Consider the following 15,585-nt stretch of genomic DNA (forward strand, 5'->3'; position numbering starts at 1 on the left):
ATGACGTGAAAAAGACAAGTAGAGCATCCCACCCTGAAATTGGTGTTAGTCCGTTTGCCATTAACTCGACCGCAAAGCACACAGGTACGTACCAGTGTTACAGGAGAGCGCCGGTAAGAACGTCGACCTGCGAGTTATTGTACCATCCTTCATCCAGTATTATGTTGTGTTGTAGTTGTAAGAAAAATTGTTGTTGTATTGTTATTCCGAGGGGCGATATTCCTGAGATTGTAGCTCAGATGTTTGTGCTATTTCGTCCAGCATCTCATCGAAGTCGACCCGAACCTTGGTTGATCCCGACTGGTTTTCGAACACTGGGATCCGATAGCTGCCCTGGGCTCGGAGACCGGCCGCCCTGCAGCCTAGCACGAAGTCTTTCTTGCGCAGACGACGCGCGCTCTAAAGACGGAGAGGAGCCCGCACTAGTAACGGACTGGTAAGAATTGTTGCGTGAGCCAGGCATCGGTCTCGCGCCGCCGGGGTGTAGCGAGGGTGAAGAAGAAGCAGTTTGACTGGGAAGTGACGTCTGGCTAGATCCGGGATGCCCGCGCCCTCGTCGCAAGCTGGCCGTCTGGGGTGGAGGGGCGGCAGCGCCGCCTGAATCACCCCACAGATCCCCGAGTCCGCCACCCCGCCCTGAAGACACTGATCCGGATGATGTGACACTCGAGGTTGCAATTACCCTCGCGGGAGCAGCGGAGCGCTCTTTTGGATCTGGAGGAAGCCATTCTGGGAAGCGTCGGCCCCGCTCTATGTAGTATGCGCGGAGGACGTTCGAGATGTGCGAGCAGTCTTCGTTATCGGGATCGTCTGCCTCGTCGGAGGTGATGGCTCGGCGAAGGGAATTTAGGCGTGTGCCAATATTCGAAATGGCGGAGGAGGACGTGAACGACGAGAAATAGGAAGTCATTCTGTCAAGTGCTCGAGCGAGAAGAGGTTGGGTATGAGAATGGGGAAAGGTGGCAGAGTAACTTTGTTTCGAGTCGGGTAGATACTGTTTCAGTCCCGCACGTGATCGGCCCGTGGATATCAAAGATCAATGCATACATTGTGACGACGCTCAGACTAATTTTAATTATGTACCACGGCCAAGATAACCGACGAAGCAGATGTGTAGCTATATATGCAACTGCTGGGTATGACATGCCCACTCCACGACAGCAACAGAATAACGCGATGAAAGCCGAACAACGCCAGGCAAGTAAGAAAACCATAGAAAAGACCATATCGAAGGGTCTTGCTTTTTTTTTTGTCACCCATAGATCAATCGACATATACCAAGGTTCCGCCCTAAGCGAAGAGATTCTCCTTTCCAGCGCCCTCAGTTTCATACTCGATTTCGACCTTGGGACCCTTCTTCCTCGGTTTCGGTTGCGGGGCAGTGAACTTCCTCTTGGAGCCAGGCTTCGTCTTCTTCTGCTCATCTTCATCCCCATCTTCGGATCCGCTTTCCTCATCGCTATCTTCCTCATCCTCGTCGGAGTAGTCATCGCTCGAGTCTGCCGATTCACCCTCACCAAGCCAATCCTCAAGATCCTCTAGATCCTCATCCTCCTCGATATCACTAACGTACTCAACCTCTCCAACACCTTCTTCCTCTTCCTCCACCTCAAGTTCCCCATCATCCAGATCCTCATCCCTCTCACCCTCACCTGACCGCTCCAAACCCCTAAGAACCTTCTTCCAGATACCCTCCTCCACATTCAGCGGCCGGTCCCCATAAGCCCCACTCCGCAACCTCTCAATCAGCTCTCTCTCAATAGCTCTCTCAACCTTTGCCGCGCTCTCTGCCTTGCGCTCCCTCGTATCCTCCCTCCTCCGAATCTTCGGCGCCAACTTCGGCACAATCTTCTCCCCCAACCGCTCCTCCTCCTTCGCAAGCTTCTTCATTCGAATAGCCACCTGCGTCAGCCGCGTCAGGCGCTGCTTGCACTTATGGGTCAAGAATTTCGGCCAGTAGATCAGCCGCGCATCGACCTGTTCCAGGGCCTTTGCGTAGTTCGACGATAGCCGGACCCGCTCCCACAGTTTGCTGGGCATGTGCGCGCGCTCGATGGTCTTCATGTAAAGATACATCGCACCGGTCTCGGGGTCGGACCGGATTGTTGCGTAGCGGGAGTTTGCTAGCGGGCAGGACTGCCGGTTGCAGAGACCAGTGACATTGTACTCATTGCGACAGAAATTTTGGCCCTTTGTTGTCCTAAATAAAAGAGTTGAATGGTTAGTGAAAATTTCTTTTTCCCAAGTGGAATGAATGAATTGGGCGAATTTTATGTGAAGAACTCTCCCATCCGAGAGTCAAACACCGCCACGCTGGCTGGGAACTTACTTGAGTTTGTAAGAGCAAAATTGCTGGTTAATAACCTGCCAGACGATTTCGTCGGAAGACATGTTGTTGAGTGTGAGGCACAGCGGTCCTGGCAGGAAAACAACAGTGGAGTTGGTAGATATAGTAAGTCTCTGCGGAGGTTCCAAGCTTGTCTGCAAAAGAGAAAAAAAATGTTCGGATCGACCCATCACGTGATGGTACATGGATCTTATCGATAACACGAATTTGAGTCCTAACGATTGGCCCAGAAACCAGACACCCCGTGGTGGGTCGCCTCGGATGTATAGAAATGTTGGACAATATAATACGTATTTTTGTCCAGGAAATCAATCCTTTGCTGTTCATTTCGGTCATTGTCTATCACTAAATGTTGTTTATATCATATGAAATCGTCTAAGCGCCCTCCATCTGCAACATGCCATCCCATTCAGTCCCATTTGCCAGTGGTCCGCCTGAAGCCAGCTCGGCCTCTTCAGCGCTCAACAGTTCATCACCGGCAAACCCCCATCCCATGGCCTCAAGTTCACGGACAAAGAAATCCCGTTCTTCATCCATGATAGATGCCCCCTCATCGCCTCCCATGACATGTTTGTACTTTCGTAGATGCCACCAGTGTGTTAGTCCGCGAAGCGCTTGCTCCAGAGGGAGCGCCTCCTCAACTTCTGCATCAATATCGGACCCAGCCAGCCAGTCATCCCGAAGTTCGGGGCGGCAGTAGAGGTATATAGCTGTAATCACACGCATATTGCCTTGGCGCCATTTGCGACCACAGTACGGAACTTGTGACTTGAAAAGTTTGAGTGTGTAGAAACGGAGATAAGGGTCGGGTATCTTGAGTCCTTTGCGAAGTATGGTGCTGGATTTGTACTGCACGAGAAGGAGGCAACGGTGAGCCTTGTCGCGGGTTATTTTCTGCATGATGTGGAGGTAGTTTATAGCCGAGAAGAAGTTACGGAAAGAGAATGTTGTGATGGGCTCGCTGGGTGGTGGCGCAGTTGGATATCCCAATTCGTCGACTTCTGGGCGATGGGCACCTTCTGCAAAGCCTTGTCCAGCCTCGTCCAGACTATCCGCCCGCGTTGGCTCTGGCCTGTGGCGAGCAATAGGAGGGGGGGCTGCATCGTCCTCACTCTCTGGGTCCGAGCCAGGCGCGATATCCGGCGGTTGCTCCGAATGCAAATGACAGAAATGGAAGAAACTATAAACAGTCAGATGGCTGTAAAGCGCAAGATCTAGAAGTTACACACCCAAGTTCCTCACGATCCGACCGTTGCGCTACCGCATGGTCAATCTCCTGGTGTGCGAACATCTTGAGAATCAATGGCAGATAATTTGAGTCGAGTAGGAGTTGTGTCATATACTCGAATTTCAAGATGTCTACCAATAATTAGCATCTGTATAGAATGAAAAATACCAATGGTAACATACGTGATCTCTTGAACCACTTGAGCAAAAGAAGAAGTGAACCAGAGATGGCCTTGCCTGTGATTTCGCGCAACCGAATATTGTCAAGCTCGTCGATGGTAGCATCGCAGTTGAGGTCTTCTACATCATTGTTGAAGCTGGGCACGCCATTTACACCGTTGAAGCTTTCGCTATAAGTTTGTTAGAGGTGATACTTTATAAACATTTGGATCGCATACCTAGCTGAACCGGGTTGCGGGTTGGTCTGGTTGCTGACGAGGGCGCTCACGTTCGTCAAAACAATCTTCAAGAACACAATGACTACCGATTGAAGGTGGACAAGTGCGTGTGTCTGTAGGCTTTATTAGAAGAGTTCTTTGCTGGAACAGTAGGTGCTCACATAGAAAGTTTCAACAGCGTCTAGGCGTTTTTGAACCTCGTCGTTATCAGTCTGCCTCTGCCTTGGGACCTCAGGCTTGCGCTGTTCTCTTTCCTCCAAAGAGAAGTTTTCCAGGTCGTCCGCAATCTCGTCATTGCCGGCTTCTGCGACGCTAGGAGCCAAAGCGTCTTCCGCATGCCAGCCGCGGTCGTATTTCATGAACTCCTCGCGCTCCTCCCAAAGTTGCCTCATTGCCCTCGGCATTTTGACATGTGTCGAGAAAAGCTTCCCTGCCTCGATGACGGATGCAGGGACATCGCTACCATCCCATTTCTTCCCCACGAGCACATCTTGGGTTTCTGCGGCGCCTTTCCCTCCAATATCATTGCTAGAAATATCCAGTGGCGGATACATAAATGGGAAGTTCTGGTTTGTTTGGTAATTTTGCTTCTTTCCTGTCTTCCCGCCTGGGCCGATTGGAGATGGCGGAGGCGATGGAGCGGGCGTTGCAATGTGAACTGACTGGTGCAGGATGGAGCCATTGCCACCAGATACAGATGGCCCGACTCCGGAAAAGAGACCGTTGGAGGAGTATGATCTGCTGGGATGTTGGGGCAGAGGAGGGAGTATTGAGTTATTTTCTAGTTCTAGAGGGATCACGGGAGGTGGTGGGTTGTATGCAGGGTATTTGGATGTGATCTCTTGCCGGAAATTGTGATAATCCAGAGGAGATGCAGTAAGAAAAGGTGTCCTTCTCGTGAGGTCATTCCTCCCACCCTCGAAGGGTGGCTCCATTACATCCTTGGCTTGCTTCAGACTGTCGCTACCTCCAAAAAAGAGAAGCGTGCATTTCCAAAACAAGAGAATGATCCTTGTGAGAGGAATATTAGACGTGTCATCCCAACGTAACCGAGCGATAATCTCAATCAGAAACACCATCAACTCCGGCTCCAGTCTCATGATGCCGTCCTTCAACGGGGTATACCCGGGGTCCTGTACTTCTTGCCTGCGTGCCACTTCGACTATCAAGTATAAAGCTGTCAGAACCAAGTTTGCCTCCCGTTCTGCAGCAGCTAGTAATGCCGGGTTAGAGCTCTCAGGCGTGGCGACATTTGCTTCTGACGGGGCTGAAACACGAAACTTTTCAAATGCTCTTAAGAAGCACCCGTATAATGACTGAAGACCTGCGCGCTCATGAACGAGTTTTGCGTTATTCTCAATCCACTGAAGCTGAAGAGATCTGGCTTTGGCCTTCTCTGCAGACACAGCGGACCCTTCAGGATAGTTTGGTGCGCTTTTTCCAGCAGTGATGCTCCACACTCCTGTCACAGCATAACACACGGTTTCCAAAGCCTCAATGCGAGCCATGATGTCACTATCCTGCAAGTTATCAAGCACTTCGCTCAGAAACAGCTTCTGCATCTCATTGGGGCCATCAAGCCAAGAAGTACGGGGAGAAAGAGAAGGCTGGTTCTCGCAGAACGAGCCCCACGTATGTTCAAAGGAAGATTTCATACCCAGAAGCATAGATCTATCGAACTCGCTGTACTGGAACCATTCCTCAATCTCCTCGGAGAACGGTTGAGCGTCTGCATATTCAAATGCATAAGCAGGCTGTTCCGCCTTAGGCATCTCCTGAACAAGCTGCCTCAACTGGGCCAGGCTGAGTGAATTGGGAGCCGTGTCGAGGTCATGTTGAACAGGAGCCGGTGGCGGAGGTTGACGCGGAGGCGGAGGAGCTGCAGAATTTCGATGCAGCTCAGGGCGCCTCGGGATATTGGATAACTGCCCTTGTGGCTCGCCTGCCGACCCATGAGCAGCTTTCTCCTGCCGTAGAACTTCCCCAACCTCTTCCATCATTTGGTCATCAGGAACAGGACTGATGTCCGTTCCGGTTTGGTCCACTTCATCGGCCTTGACGATGTGATGCTGCTCCATGGATGCATCGCCAGAAGCGGCGGCTTCATCCATAATGAAGCCAGCTGTATGTTTTGAAAGGTGATATCAAAAGATAGCGCGGGTATCAACAAGAGCAGGAACCAATAAGTGTTTTAAGAAATTCAAAAAGTGCCTCAAATGTTCAATTGTGATCAAACGTGTGAGTAGGGCACACCAGGTGTGACATGTTACTCGACTAAAGCAAGGGAAGACATGGTGTTCTGGATTGAGCTTGAGCCAGGAACGAAGCCTTCCCCGGCCTGTGGATCGGCGGGCGAGACCCCACCACGTGATCTTATCGCGATTACTAAGGATAATTAGTGCACTTTCCTAATCGGGAACTATATAAGGATCGGTCTGTCTGTATTAATACAAAAGGTTACAACTAATAAAGGTGCTTTTTATGTGCTGTAATTACACTTTTAAACTCCCGCTTCGTGCCTGAACTGCTGGCCGTTGATGAATTCACATCGACTGAACAACTTCGACCAGGACATTGCTTTCACTGCTTCACTCAATGCACTTGAATCTGTCCCAGGCATTTTGCTCACGGTTACTGGCACCGACCCCTGGGGACCACCAAATACCTGGAGTGTGATTTTATCAGGGGCATCATTTGATGGGGATGCTTTCTTCGATGTGTCCTCCGAGAAGGCAGGGGGCCAGGAGTCACCACCGCTATCCTTCCCATCAAGTGCAACCCCATAGATGAACCGGATGATTGTCTGGCTGAATTGTTTACTCAACCTAAGCTGGCTCTCTGAATTATCACATCCACCGCCCAGCTTGCCATTGTTGAACAGGTATGGTATATCGCTGAGATGCGAAACACGCCACATGGGCACACCCATTGTTTTGAAGACTGGAGTGTACCTAGTTTCATTAAACTCGTACAGCCGCACCTGTGACATGTCCGCGCCTCCATGATGGACGTACTGGTAGGCAATGTCTAGCACTGGGCAGGTGAACCAGATGTCGCGGTTCATTTGGGCGGCGCGATAGTATTGTGGGGAGATTGGACCGTCGATTTCGGGTCTTACCATGTGGTCAAAGTCTTCTAAGGGGTAGAGCTGAAGGAGTTTCTGTTTCGTAGACTCTGACAGATTGTGAAGCCAAAGGTTGAAAGTACTGACAACTTCCTCATCGGTCGAAGTAGACGGCGATGCGTACCAAGCGCCATCATTCGTCACCCAGGAAGCTATGAGTGGGATGCCTTTAGTAAATTTGCCGGCGCGTGTTATCCTTGAGGGCCGGTCTTGAATAAAGTCGTTATCGATGGTTGGGTAGAAGTAGCCTTCTCCAAATACTGGCCGGGCTGTTCGAGCAGCGGCCACGGAAAGATTAGTTAGTACTTCGAAGGGAGCATCTCGGAGACACTTCAGCGTTTGGAGATCCTGACCATTGCCATCACTGACGCATCCCACTTGTTGGGCAATGGCAGCTGTATTGTTGGCAACCAGGTCCGGAAGACTGTTGAAGTTTACTCCTGGACTGCCTGACATCATGCTGGAAGTAGATGTCAGCATAGAATGGATCAAATCTGTGGCCTACTCACATTGCCTGTTGAAATGGAACAGTCTTTTCTCCGCCAAAGGCCATTAGTTGCAGTCCGATATCAGCAGCTCCCACGCTTTGCCCAACTACAGTAACTAGAAGGAATTTTGTCAGCGCTCGAACACCGAGAATGGAAAAAGATAAGGCAGTACCTCTGTTAGGGTCACCACCGAACGCCTCTACATGGTCACGGATCCCTGATTGATCAACGATGTCAGTATTGTGCGTCGGAATCAGCTTTGGATACAAACGCATACACTCGAGAGCGGCGCGCTGATCACGCAGACCGACATTCGTTTCCTTTCTCCCAATCAACGTTTCGCTAGTTGCAAAACCGAAGACTGCATAACACATTAGCAACCAGATCTTTCAAGTGTAGATTTCAACCAATGCGCTTACAGCCCAGACGGTAGTTGATCCCAACATAAATTATCGGCCGCCCATCAACCACCGATTGTTTCACCACGCCATCTGGCTTGTACAAAATCTCGGAAGCAGAGCCCAGAATGTGGCCACCTTTCGATCATCAGTATGTTCCTTTAACTATGGCTTGTTCCCAGGTAAGTGACACACCTCCGTGAAGCCACACCATTACCGGCAGCTTTGCATCACCGTTAGTCCCTCTCGGCCTCGCAATGCGCAAGCTCAGACAATCCTCGCTAATATTGGTGACTCGGCTTGTAAACGGTAGTATATCACCAGTCCCCTGAGGACACCATGCACCAGACTTGGTAGCATCGATGACAGAGCCCCTTTGTGGCCTCGTGGGAACCGGCGGAGCAAAGCGTCGCTGCCCGGTGGGTGTCTCTGCGTAGAAGATATTCTGAAAATGCTCCACATTAGATGCCCGGGTGCCTTTGTAGGTGATTTCCCGTATCGAATCCTCGACAGTGGGGCTTTTTAGTTGGAGGTATACTGCGACCAAGCAAACTTGGACGGCGAACAGAGCCGCCAGTTTTGTCAGGCTAATCATGACGGTCGGCTTATGAAGGACATGCGTCTAGCAGGAAGTTTTTATAGCCTCCCCGTCTAATTTTGCATGATTTGGGAGTTTGAGAGATGAAAAAATGGGCAGGTAAGCAAGATAGCTAGGGCGACGGATGGGGCGGATAAGACAAGCTCATGGCGAACCTTAATGCAGCCTGGACTTTTCAAGTGGATGACACCCAAGTTCTCTGTTGCTGATACGCGCCTAGATGGTTCGCTATTTTGTTGAATCTCCCGAACAATTCCCTGACCTTTTCAAGGTTGTCAAATTGGCTGATCTCAGGCGGCCATGACGAGCCTTGCGCAGATCTGTCAGCGACTTGGCGTCAGCAACGGCTGACAGCTGGTTATCATTCTTATCTAGGACCCTTTTGGAGCCTTTCAATTTGAATTACTGCAGAGCTAGGAATGAAATTGAATCCGTGGCTGGTTTTGCCTTTGCTGTTGTTGTTTTGAGTCGCTGTACTCTGGAGCCCTGACGCATATCATCCCTGCCTTCAACCTACCAAAAGAAACCACATCAACAAATCAGGAATTTTTTCTCTCAAGTACAAAATGGTCTAGGTCAGATTCTACTACTAATTGTACAGCGGCTTAGGTCTAGACAGGGTGGGTGGATCTCAACGACCGTTTGCAACAAATTCTGCCCACCAGGATTATTGACAAATCACATTGCCTTGCTACGAATATCCCAATGGCACATCTGCAGCTAAGCCTTAGATTAAAGCTTACAGACCGGAGCTACAGCTGGCTCCTTTCGAAAGCATACACGAGCAAGGCTCCCAGGTCAGCAGCAGACAGCGTGATGAGAGGAACCCTATATTGGCCACAGAAAGCTGGGCTTCTGCGGCACTGCAGAAGACCATGTTCCAGATAAAAACTAGCTCTTGTCAGGGATATCTATCTCTCAATAGCGAGACAGCTGTTGGGAATTTTGTCCGGCATCAATGATTCCGTTTGTTATCCCAAACCAGGACAGCGCACAAAACCCAAACGAATCTATATCATGCCAGTTCCCGAGACATCTCGAAATTATGAAAATGAATCTCCATGGCCGTTCTCGTAGCTCTGGTGTATTTAGACAGGACCTCCCCGGCTGTAGTTCGCCATTCCCTCACCAGCCCGTTGCATTTCCTTCCCTCACTCTATCGTTGCAACCCCCATCCATCCCTATCTCACCATGAGAATCCTATGTAGAACCAGACACAATGACGCAGACCTCCCAACTGATGTCGAAAAACTAAGAGTCCTTCCCCCTCAGATCTCTCCAACAGAAGTCCGAGACCGCCAATACTACACCAAGTACTCCAACAGGCTCAACTACTTCACCCTCACCATGGTATTGATAACCGTCATCCTAAACATTATAACAATCACCCGCTCTTCCACAAAATGCGATAACCCTTCCTCCCCGTACGCACATCTCCGCCGCACCCGGGAAGAGCCCTACGTCCAGGTAACAGACTACTACGCATCCCCAAACAACAACAGCAACAGCAACAACAACAACACGATCCAAGACTCACTCTGGGACGCTATCAACATCAATGACGGCGTCGTCGCGCTCTCAGACAAATACGCATCCAAGCACGACCTCCCCACCGCGCAGCTGCGATTTCCCTGGGACACAACCAAGGGCGTCTACGTCCTGCACGGGTTCCACAATCTGTACTGTGTGAAGACCATCCATGCCTCGCTGTCTGAATTCCGGGCCGGCGGGCCGCAGTCGAGATCGTGGGGCCATGTCTCGTACTGTCTGGATGCGCTGAGGCGTCAGATCCTGTGTGATGCGGATGATACGCCGAGGGCGACGGAGGGACGGGGTGATGTTGGTGGTGGGGGTGGGCAGCAGCGAAATTGTAGGGATTGGGATGGGCTGGTGGATTTTGCGAGGGAGAATACGGCTTGTTATCGACAGCCTGGTGGTGGTGATGGTGATGATGATGGGAATTCGGTGCTAGAGAGGTTCAAGCATTGTCCGCAGGGGAGTGGGTATGTGGTTGATGATAACTATGTGTCGAAGGATGCAGGTTTTGTGGGCTTGCCTGGAGAGTCTATTGTGTAGGGCGTGTTTTGGGAACTACTGTACTACTGTGCGAGTGTAGGTAGATGGCGTTTTGGGGGTAGAGTAAGATGATACTTGCTACCTATCAAGTTCAGCCTGGATAGATGCGCGTATCAGCAAAGACCCTAGTTTGCAATGTATTCATGTAGTTCAGTCCAACAGAAGCCAGGCATAGCAGCTACCTGCCAAGTCCAATTACGCATTTCATGATTCATGTCAACCTTGACACTTCCAAAAAGGCCAGGGATGAGATTAGCGACTTTATTCCCTCCAAAACTGCCGTCAGTTATCGAGTTTGGCTTTGGGTGTGATATATTCAACATGCAAATGCATATATACTCGGAACTTAGCGAGAAACATTAGTATCGCGAATGTTCATCAACGCTCGTAGACATCGTCAGTCTAACTTCGATGTACGGCCGCCGTTCTCGCTTCGCTTTACTTTGTGCTTTGCTTCCCATCGCTGCCATCCGGCTTCTGCAAGATCTTCACTTACGACCAAATCTCGCAGTCGAAAACACCTAGCTACCGAATGATCCAGCCCCCAATCAATCCAGCCGTAGCTTCGCAAAAATCCGGTAAAGATGAACCAAGCCAGCGCAAATACAACTCCAACAGCGCTTCCTGCAAGGACTTGGCGAAGAGTGTGATAGGTCAAATATATACGACTGGCGGCAACCGCGGTAGCACCCAGAGATATTCCAAAGGTTGCGATTATGCGGAAGATGATCCCCTGACTCTGAGCGTTTGGCGAATGGCGAAAGAGAAGGAATAAGCCCATATATACAGCGAAGAATGCGACGAACTGTGCGTGGGATGATGGCATTCCGTAGCCTTTTCCAAACATTTCTGTCCAAGCCGATGGTTGTTAGCATAGTTTCCGGCATAATACCGCCAGTTCTGTTTTACATGCCTTTTGGTCGCTCCTCCTTTATAATCCGCTTGAGCGCAAAGTTCAGAGCCTCACAAGCAAGTTGTCCGGCAAACATTAAGCCCACCTCCACCTCCCGCGTCGCCCAGACAAGTGTGACGTAGACAACACATAGCGCTTGCGGTACAAGAGCCAGCCACGCGGAGAGATGTGAAAGATGATCCTCGGGATTCTGTAATCGGTACGGACCCTTGATAAGTTTCTCGTTCCGCGTCTGAACTGGATGTTGACTCGCAGCGGAGGAACTCACATAATGAACGTGGGTCAGGGACAAGGACGCAAGTGGCGGCTCTTTCCCCATGATGGTGGCTACGAATAATCTCTCACAAAGATTACTGGAGGTTGTGCATATATGTCCAAGCGAATCTGAGCAGTATACAGGCGACGTCCGCCTGTTGACCGCTGCGGAGGTGCTTGTAGACAATCAAAGGTGATAGAGCACTCCGTACAGTCGGAGGTGGTTTGTCCGGGCCGAAAGACTGTCGCTGCTTTAGTCATCCTGGGCCTTAAAGCGGCGGGCGGAATGAGGGGGAGGGGAAGTTGCAGCCTCAGGCCAGAATCGATAACGAATCGCTTCACGGACTCGCAAAGAAGAAATTATCAGCAAGACGCGAATAAGATTCATTCTCTAAAATTAATCAGGCGATCATCAAGTGAAACCTCAACACGATGAAGAATCTCAACCGATAGCCCTCGCTGTTCTCGACTGGGCACCAAAGACTGCCTGATGCTTGCAATTCCCCCCCCCACAATCACAGCCATCCAACACGTCCATTTCATCGCATCTTTCACTCCGCCTCTCGTCTTGACTCTTTTCTTCCTTCTATTTTCTGTGCTGTATCTTGACTTCTCGCCTCAAGCCCTACGCCAACTCATCCTTGAAACTCCCACGCTTATCTCGGGCCAAAAACAATGACGCACTTTCTCTCTTCACGTTTACAACCAACTTCCTCATTTCTATCTGCCTCAGCGTCCTCAAACCCTTTCCAACTTGTCAGACGATCTTCTCTGCTTTCTTACCATCCACCGCGGCCTGTTCGTATCCCTGTTCAGCCATTTCGACTGGCACCCCTGTTGCTTCCCTAACTCCGATTCCTGATCGTCTCTTCCATCCAGACTGCCTGACCCACCTGTATACTTTTCTTCACGCTATTCGCCTCATTGTCCGCCACCGCAGGGCTGCTTCTAGAACTATATCAACATCAAGATCTTTTCTTCCTTTTTCTGTGTTTTTCCCTGGACTCAACCGCCCGCTTCCCGCTTCACTGCCGAGTTTATGACAACACATTATCGCTCTGTCCTTGATCCTCTGCACTCGCTCTTGTACGGCCCAGAAAAAGAAAAAGAAGTTCAAGAAGGATACTTATAGAAGGACGAGTAGTCTTGGTAGCGCTGGGTAATTGATATCGGAGTCTACTATGGTCGTATTCATTGCTCATCATTGATCAGCCCACCTCGCCACTCTCTGCTTCCAGCCCCAAAACCGATCGAGGACCCGCAACTCTCAACGCTCTGTGTCCGTCTTGATGGTTTTGACTGCCACGATGGAGTCGGAGACGACTTTAGACGATGAACGATATGAAGAACTCTCGTCCATTGCTGCCATTTTCCCGGAAATAAAGACCGACTCGACATCCGCATACCGGGCTTCCCTCGACATACCGGTAAAACCAACGACGCCTCTAAACGTCTGTTTCTACCAACACCCGGAAGTCGGCTTTCCTGCGGTTCTCACCCCTCCGACCTCCCTCGATGCTAGCGAAGTCGGCCTTGGCTCCAAAGCTAAACTAGGTGACGATCACTCAACCGCAGACAACGAAAGGGACGTGCATGTTCTTGCTCATTTGCCGCCTCTCAGTCTTGAGATTGAACTCCCAGAAGGATACCCCTCCGCCAAACCTCCTGTATTTAAACTTAGTACCAACCCGCAATGGCTGCCTCTATGGGCCGTTTCAAAACTTTTGGACGATGGTACCCGTCTTTGGGAAGAAAGTGGCCGGTCTCTTGTCATCTACACCTATATAGACCACCTTCAACAATTGGCAGAGACGGCATTTGGAATCGACGAAGCGTCGGGTGGCGAAGTACGGCTTGCCAGGGAGCTCAAAATTGCTTTGCTTGATTTCAATAACAAGGCAGAGCGCGAGAAGTTCGAGCACGAAACTTTCGAATGTGGGATTTGCCTTGAGCCAAAAAAGGGAACGAATTGTCATCGCCTGTTGCTCTGCTCACATGTTTTCTGCGTGCCTTGTTTGCAGGACTTTTACAATACCTGCATTTCTGAAGGAGATGTTGAGGGCGTAAAGTGCTTGGCTCCTGACTGTGGTCAAGGACAAAATACGTCATCTGGTCAAACAAATACGCATAAAAAACGAGATCGAACGCTCAGCCCATCAGAATTACTGCAAATACCCCTTGAACAAGAAATCGTTCAACGCTATGTTTTCTTGAAACGGAAGCGGAAGCTTGAAGCTGACAAAACAACTGTTTACTGCCCTCGAAAATGGTGCCAGGGCGCGGCGCGGTCAAAGAAGCATCCTAAGCCTACTGATCCCATGGCAGACGACCTGGAGGATTCGGATGAAGAAACAGAGGGTCTTGTCTTCGATCCCCTTGGGGATGAAAGTCAACTACCTCCTATGGTGGACCGTCTAGCTATTTGTGAGGATTGCAATTACGCATTCTGCTGCGTATGTAAGAAAGGCTGGCATGGAGAACTCATGCGATGCTTCCCTCGACGACAAGCCGAGTTGTCTGCCGAGGAGAAGGCAACCGAGGATTATCTCAGGTTATACACATCTGCCTGCCCAACATGCGATGCTCCGTGTCAGAAGCGTTTAGGTTGCAATCACATGAAGTGCTTCAAGTGCGATACGCACTTCTGCTACCTCTGCTCTGCTTGGCTCTCCGAGACAAATCCATATCACCACTTCAACGATCTTACTAGCGCTTGCTTTAATCGACTCTGGGATCTGGAAGGCGGCGACGGTGTCAATCCTGAAGGAGCTGAAGCTCTACATCGAGTTCCTGACGCTCTACTTTTTGACGACAGCAGCGACGACGAAGACCAACATCCCTGGGGGGTGAACAATGGACCTGTAAGACAGCCTCCACCTCCAGCTCCGGTACCACCACGAGTGAATCACGTCGGTGGTGGGAATCCCGATGTAGGGCGTAACGCCAACGGCCTCGATGCTGCGGGTCGAGCAGCCGCAGCCGAACGACAAGCTCAAGCTCGAGCGATGGCAGAGATCAGGGCTGGCAGGGGACCCGAACGAGCTGAGCAAGCTGCCGTCCCACGCGCGGGCCTTCAGCGGTTCCTCGAACTCGTCCAAAACGATCGGGAAGATGAGTGGGACAGCGACGAACTAGAAGATGGGTTTTAAACCCCACGCTGTCGCTTGTTCACTCACAACCTCCATCGTCTGTCTGTCTGTCTATTATATTACGATCCAATTTAAGCGCATGCATCTCAACAACAATTTACGATTTCACGATCAAATGACGACTATAAAACGGTTTTCGGGGCAACCTTCTATGTTATCTCTACACAGGGGTGGATTTGTTTTTGTGTGTTTTTGTGCGTCATTTTCTCTTATCATTTTGCATTTATATTAGCGATTAATCATGATTTCGATGACTATATCCATTGATCTAGCGTTGCTTCTGTCGAACTCAATTTTTTCGTCCTGTACAAGATGTTGCAGTTGCTCTGTATTCGGATAAGTACCTGGTCTTTATGTTCTGCCTGGTTCTTATAATTTTCTGGCATGTACAGCATAGCATCGTTATGTTCCTTACGTTTTCAATGATTTAAAAGCTCCATAGTATAGTCGTTGAGTGCGCTTGGTTAGCTTAATCTGTAAACCAGGGTGCTGGATTGTTCTTGGCTTGATACAACATTGATCTATCTCAACGGTAGCATATTGGCCGAGAAGGCACCACAGAATATATTCATACATCAAAATAACCACGAATCAATCCATATTTCGATGCTA

The 15,585-nt window shown here is 50.1% G+C and overlaps 7 protein-coding genes across 7 annotated transcripts; 2 read left to right on the forward strand and 5 right to left on the reverse strand.

Moving 5' to 3' along the window:
- Positions 1-265: 265 nt before the first annotated feature.
- APUU_10659A (uncharacterized protein) lies at positions 266-910 on the reverse strand (the record flags this gene model as incomplete). Its single annotated transcript, XM_041703251.1, has 1 exon — positions 266-910. One exon carries the CDS (start codon positions 908-910, stop codon positions 266-268), a length of 645 nt encoding a protein of 214 aa, XP_041550025.1.
- A 380-nt stretch (positions 911-1,290) lies between these two features.
- Positions 1,291-2,391, reverse strand: APUU_10660A (ribosome biosynthesis protein MAK16; the record flags this gene model as incomplete). The annotated part of the gene is made up of 2 exons (XM_041703263.1): positions 1,291-2,200; positions 2,330-2,391. The coding sequence occupies 2 exons, from the start codon at positions 2,389-2,391 to the stop codon at positions 1,291-1,293; spliced, it is 972 nt and encodes a 323-aa protein (XP_041550026.1).
- A 331-nt stretch (positions 2,392-2,722) lies between these two features.
- On the reverse strand, positions 2,723-6,083 carry FAR11 (FAR11/STRIP family protein; the record flags this gene model as incomplete). Its single annotated transcript, XM_041703274.1, has 5 exons — positions 2,723-3,527; positions 3,577-3,706; positions 3,758-3,924; positions 3,973-4,085; positions 4,134-6,083. The coding sequence occupies 5 exons, from the start codon at positions 6,081-6,083 to the stop codon at positions 2,723-2,725; spliced, it is 3,165 nt and encodes a 1,054-aa protein (XP_041550027.1).
- Positions 6,084-6,472: 389 nt separating this feature from the next.
- On the reverse strand, positions 6,473-8,577 carry APUU_10662A (uncharacterized protein; the record flags this gene model as incomplete). Its single annotated transcript, XM_041703285.1, has 6 exons — positions 6,473-7,556; positions 7,606-7,699; positions 7,757-7,801; positions 7,862-7,945; positions 8,004-8,120; positions 8,178-8,577. The coding sequence occupies 6 exons, from the start codon at positions 8,575-8,577 to the stop codon at positions 6,473-6,475; spliced, it is 1,824 nt and encodes a 607-aa protein (XP_041550028.1).
- A 1,194-nt stretch (positions 8,578-9,771) lies between these two features.
- APUU_10663S (uncharacterized protein) lies at positions 9,772-10,656 on the forward strand (the record flags this gene model as incomplete). The annotated part of the gene is made up of 1 exon (XM_041703296.1): positions 9,772-10,656. One exon carries the CDS (start codon positions 9,772-9,774, stop codon positions 10,654-10,656), a length of 885 nt encoding a protein of 294 aa, XP_041550029.1.
- A 397-nt stretch (positions 10,657-11,053) lies between these two features.
- On the reverse strand, positions 11,054-11,888 carry APUU_10664A (phosphatase PAP2 family protein; the record flags this gene model as incomplete). Its single annotated transcript, XM_041703307.1, has 2 exons — positions 11,054-11,505; positions 11,570-11,888. The coding sequence occupies 2 exons, from the start codon at positions 11,886-11,888 to the stop codon at positions 11,054-11,056; spliced, it is 771 nt and encodes a 256-aa protein (XP_041550030.1).
- Positions 11,889-13,113: 1,225 nt separating this feature from the next.
- On the forward strand, positions 13,114-14,973 carry ITT1 (RBR-type E3 ubiquitin transferase; the record flags this gene model as incomplete). The annotated part of the gene is made up of 1 exon (XM_041703318.1): positions 13,114-14,973. The coding sequence occupies one exon, from the start codon at positions 13,114-13,116 to the stop codon at positions 14,971-14,973; it is 1,860 nt and encodes a 619-aa protein (XP_041550031.1).
- Positions 14,974-15,585: the final 612 nt, after the last annotated feature.

The sequence above is a fragment of the Aspergillus puulaauensis genome, chromosome 1 (genome assembly GCF_016861865.1).
Source record: "Aspergillus puulaauensis MK2 DNA, chromosome 1, nearly complete sequence".
Taxonomy (NCBI): domain Eukaryota; kingdom Fungi; phylum Ascomycota; class Eurotiomycetes; order Eurotiales; family Aspergillaceae; genus Aspergillus; species Aspergillus puulaauensis.